Genomic DNA, 5625 nt, shown 5'->3' on the forward strand with positions numbered 1-5625 from the left:
ATGGAAAGTGAAAAAGCCAAAGCTTCCTCAAGCAAACAAAAGTTTAAGATGATCAAGGGTTTGATTAGTGATCACCACGGCGAAAGGGGGTTTGGAGGCGATGGAAATTATAATGTGAAGAAGAAAAAAGCAGGGGGTTGTGGGCCGTCGTCATCGTCAAGTACTGTGGCGAGATGTTGCCAAGCTGAGAAGTGTATGGCTGATCTGAATGAGGCGAAGCAGTATCATCGTAGGCATAGAGTGTGTGAGCTCCATGCAAAGGCTCAAGCTGTGATGGTTGCCGGAACCCGTCAAAGGTTTTGTCAACAATGTAGCCGGTACGTTAATTGATTATTTATTTAGTGTTCTTACTAGCTAGCTAATAATTTCATACATGTATAATCAACATTAATATTTAAACATCCTATATATTCTTTATTAAGTTACGAGAAAAAGGTGCATAGTGATGTAATTTGACATCTAAGATGTAATTTGATTTATTATTGAGGTTAAGACTTAAACACAAAGAATAATTGACTATGAAATACAGAATATATCTATAATTTATATATAGCTAGTTTCGATCAAGCAACGTGACACCTTAAAACATCATTAGAGTGAGAGCTAGGAGGACTATGTTTTCAAATACATAATTTAAATAGACATGAGCTATTTATATTCACATGTATGTATCATCAACTTAACCTATATAGGGTTAGTTTATTAAATCAACAAAACTTTTTCTTTTTCCCAAATCATGTCACATAAACCATCCATTTTTTTCCTCCTTATAAAGTATAAGACGTCGTTTATTATTTACGTAATAAACTTAATAGTTAATAACTATATAATTAAGTCAATTTTTATGTTTTTTTTAACTTAATAAACAAAAATAACTATCAATTATATGTTTTTTACTTAATACATACAAATATTACTCATACATTCAGCCACTTAATTAATACACTCAGTACTTAGTGGTAAACACACTAGCTTCTGGAAACAAAGGTTAAGGGTTTAATTCTCATCTCATACAAAGGCATAAAGTTCTTTACTTCTTTTCTACCATTTAGGTAGAACTCGGAAGCATTCTCTCTACCTAGGTAGAGATAAGGTCTACCTACATCTTAACCTCCCCATACAACGTCGAGATATTAAGACTCAAAACCCATAGAATGCGATAGTAAACAGTTTCTATTCTTATAATATTGAAATATAAAGTTTTATAGACATTTTGAGGTTGACACTGACACCTTTGGTCTCGGTGTAGCTATATAGTTCCACTTTACATGTTTTAGTTTGAATTTTTAATCTCTTTTCTTTCAACTATCATAATAAATGTTATTATTTGAATTATTTAATATTAATATAATATATATGAATGTCTTGGATTTTAAATATATTTTTCATTCGTATTGTTTGTTAACTACAATGTACTAAAAACAAAAATATTTACCTTAAAAAAAGAAAAACTTAAAACATCAATTGAAACAAAAGAGTACTAATCTAAAAGTTTACAAGTCTCAAATCTCTAAAGTGCATGCTTTCTTAGGAAGGGTTAACTTTAGATTCAAAGAATAGTTTAGTAATAAACTAGTACCCGATTGTTTGGTGACATCCCTTTCGAATCAAAGTTTGGAATGTATTAATGCCCACAAACTCAATCGTTGGTGGCTGATTTTAGTAAGCAATACCCCTTAGTGGGGTCCATCATACCATTCATCTTGTTCTTCCTTTTAGACCGAAGGGATCGAGTGGGGGCTAATAATGCCTTTTTTTAGCCAAGGTCGTCTAAAGTCACCCCTAACATCACCTCTTTGGCGAACCACACAGGTCGTCCTTTGTTTCTTTGACTTTTACATGGACGGAGAAAAGTAAATGGAATTTGCTTTGTTTATTATTTTTTTACTCTTCCTCCACTCTATATATACAACACTTTTCTATCTCACGTGTCATATGGCGCAAGTTGTCACGCTCTTCAAAATTCACCTATTTCTAGTTTTTTTAAGGGGCGACTCTTCTTACCCTACATTGGTGCCAGTCGCTTCTCCCTCCCAACCTCAACTCCTCTTAGTCTTATCATTTGTACGGTTCATTTTCTTTTTCTTCAGTGTTCATACAACATTATACTTCAATTACTATTTTTAATATTTGTACAACAAACTTAAAACAATAAAAACATCGACAAATAATTTGTAAAGGAAGGAATATTTTATATATGTTTAGTATTCTTGTATATTTCAAACCAAACTATATATATAAGGGTTGAGTATTATGAAATAACTATCAAAGTAAAACAAATAAGACAATATTTTTATCCTTAGATTATGGTTAAATTGATGCATGATACGCCGTGATTTTCAGTAAAAAGAAACATATTATTTTATTTGTTTTTCTTTAATACTTATTTTATTTTATCTAAAACATACATATATATATAGGGGAACCTTATTTTGAGAACCCATTTTTTTGTAAAAACCTTGAGAACTCTTAAATTATGTATTGGATCACATGTTTTTTTTATTCATTCACATGTGAAACATTATAAAAATACATGTCGTAGAAGAAAGTTTTTTTTCAAAACCTTATATATATCCATTTGTTAATATGTGAACGAAAACGTAAACATATACATTCACAGGTTCACAAAAGGCCATTTTGAAGGTTTTTAAAAAAAGTTTATTCTACAACATACTTTTTTATATCATTTTACATGTGAATGAAGAAAAAAAATATATGAACAAATATATCATCATTTAAAAGTTTTAATTGTTCTTTAAAAAAATGTTTCTCAACATCTCTATATATTATGGCCAATTATACCTTAACTAACTTTTCTTTCAATTTAAATCTATACTTCTTACCAAATTCACACTCAATCAAAATGTCACCATAACCTCAACAGAAAACTTTTAAATGTACTTGAATTTAGAGATATATAACAATTATATATATATATATATATATATATATATATATGATACCTTGTAAAACAACAGAATTTATAGAAAATGAATGAAATAGAATTTAAATTTTCTTTTCACATGCATGGGAGCACAATTGCTAGCTAGATGGTACAGTCCTCACTTGTACACAACAAAGTACTGGTAATAGACAAAGCATACTATACACTATAACATGTGGATCGATGTACAACCAAACCGTATGATAAAAGGTTTTTTGTGCATCGTTGGTTTGTTCCAGTACGTTCATATTCATCAACGTACGTATTACGTACTGCACGATAGAACAATGTGCACACTAGAGCGTCACATAATTGTAACATACACGTACTAGCTAGCTAGTTAAGCTGGGTGATACTAGAGCGTTGGTTTTTAATTAATCCAACTTTTGGATGTGTATATATCATTTCAAAAGAAAAAAGATTAAAATCCCATGTTATTATTATATGAGATTATTGGCATAAAAGAATCTTGGCTAACAAGGTAATTGATTATAAGAGAAGAAATTCTTGTCCAAAATGATATGTCTATCGATCTATTACTATATGTTTAATGAATTAAATTGCATAGGTTTCATGAGCTTTCGGAATTTGATGATACCAAGAGAAGCTGTAGGAGGCGTCTTGCCGGACACAACGAGAGACGTAGGAAGACTTCAATTGAGTGTAAAGGGGGCACCGGGAAAGAGCTTGCATGCGGGGAAGTTGATGATCATTAGCTAATTTCGATCAAGATCATCGTGAATTAATGATTAGAATGTCATTAGTTTATATGTATTTGGAAATGAATTAACTAGATGCAAATTAGACAATCGTATAAACGAACTAGCTAGGAAGTATGCACTCTCTATCTTCTATCGTTTCCTAAATAATTAGTATATCAAAAATTAATGGTCAAATTTCACATTATAATTTGATCGGTAGTTTGTTGAAGTAAGTAGTTTATGTACCGTATGTACGTACGTTGTTTAATTAGGATGTTTAAATGCATGCTTGGTCGTAATGATAATATATAGTTGATATATATATCTCTACTACATTATAAAACATTTTTCGTTAATTTTTTTTTTTTAAACTTTTTAGCCACTCATTTTTACCTCTCTACTCAAATCTCAACCACTCATTTTTTTCTCTCTTCCATAAATTATTTTATTTATTTTATTCATTTAAAATCTTTTATCTCAAAAACAGTACATCTATAAATTATAAAAATATGGGTGTTCTTAAAAAAATATGTTTTTTTATTAGAGATATCATTCGATATACTTTCAATAAATTTTAAAATTTGAGGGCGGAGTCCGTACGGCTAAGGCATTTGACTATCACATTATATGTATGATCTACCTCCTATGATCTATCACACTCTATAACCTAACTATCACCCTCACGATCTCACCGTCGCAACGCGCAGATGCTTTCTCTCGTATGTATGTCTATAGTATAGATCGTAACTCAAAATTGTTATATTGACTAGTAGCTAGCATTACAATCTATAGTCGCTTTCTTACTAATTTATCCTTTCGTCTAGCAAATTTCATTTTTACGATTCCTATATATTATCTCTTTTACAAAGTCAACATCAACAAACTAAGAGATACTCCAACAGTACGTCAACCAAAGTCAATAATCCGAATTTAAAACGAAATATCACAAACACATCTTAATGTATGTTGACTGTTAACATTCAATATTTAAGGATTATTGACCTCTTTTATGCCTACAAAAATTTGCCCCGCCAGGATATATTGTAATTAATCTCATAGTTACTCCGTACTAATTAGAGACTTACATGGGTCTAAAATACGAGTACTATACATGTGAATGAACCAATCATATTTGGTCAAAGATGCAAACAATTAAACAGTCAAGTCAACACAGATCAAACAGTCGTGAAAACCAACAGTTAACCTTGAAGTTTTTTTTGAAGTATTAATTTTTTTTTTTTTTTTTGCTTTTATGATATGAATTTTTGTAAATTTTCACATATGATTGAATTAAAAAAAAACTTATAATTTAATACAAACCAAGTAATTCTAGATTTATAAACCACTTACAACCAATTTTTTATAAACATAAATCACAACAACTAAATCAGGTATATCTTTTTTTATTAACCACCTCACATGTAACATGTATTTATACAAGTTGGTTTGTAATACCTTTGTCCGCGTTACTCATAAATGATAAACCCACCACTTGTTACATTGTTTAAAACTTATACATTATATACTAAAAATCGTTCATTGAATTTTTTAACAAAAAAAATTACAAATTTTTAAGCATTTAATTAGTTTTTTCTTGACAGCCTTTAAGGCTTTCGAATAATTTTTGAAAGATATGAAATAAAAGAAGATTCCGTAAAATAAACAAGGATAATCCTAACCAAATAATATTCTTTCTGAGATATGTAAAAGATTGCTATGCTATTGATTGTATTTACCTACCGTTTAAAAAGTGAAGAAAAAAGAAAAGAAAATATTTTATATTTAGTGGAGTAGATTATGATGGATGGGTGTAACGGCCATATAGCTGTAACTTTTATTTTCGTTACAAATCTTCTTCTTCTGTTGTATGTAACTTACAATAACACTCACACTCACGCCTTCCAAATTCTCTCTCGCTCTCCTCTTTTTCTCAGTTTCAATTTTTATATATTTATTCTGGAAATTAAATCAAATCAAATC

At 29.8% G+C, this 5625-nt stretch overlaps 1 protein-coding gene across 1 annotated transcript; it reads left to right on the forward strand.

Annotated features, from left to right (window-relative positions):
- LOC122610910 (squamosa promoter-binding-like protein 3) lies at window positions 1-3660 on the forward strand. Its single transcript, XM_043783864.1, has 2 exons — window positions 1-317; window positions 3513-3660. Exons 1-2 carry the CDS (start codon window positions 1-3, stop codon window positions 3658-3660), a joined length of 465 nt encoding a protein of 154 aa, XP_043639799.1.
- Window positions 3661-5625: the final 1965 nt, after the last annotated feature.

Source organism: Erigeron canadensis, chromosome 8, assembly GCF_010389155.1.
Source record: "Erigeron canadensis isolate Cc75 chromosome 8, C_canadensis_v1, whole genome shotgun sequence".
Lineage (NCBI taxonomy): Eukaryota > Viridiplantae > Streptophyta > Magnoliopsida > Asterales > Asteraceae > Erigeron > Erigeron canadensis.

Coding starts and splice junctions, on each gene's coding strand:
- LOC122610910 (XM_043783864.1), top strand. CDS start 1: ATGGAAAGTGAAAAAGCCAAAGCTTCCTCAAGCAAACAAAAGTTTAAG. Junction 318..3,512: donor TTTTGTCAACAATGTAGCCG/GTACGTTAATTG, acceptor TAAATTGCATAG/GTTTCATGAGCTTTCGGAAT.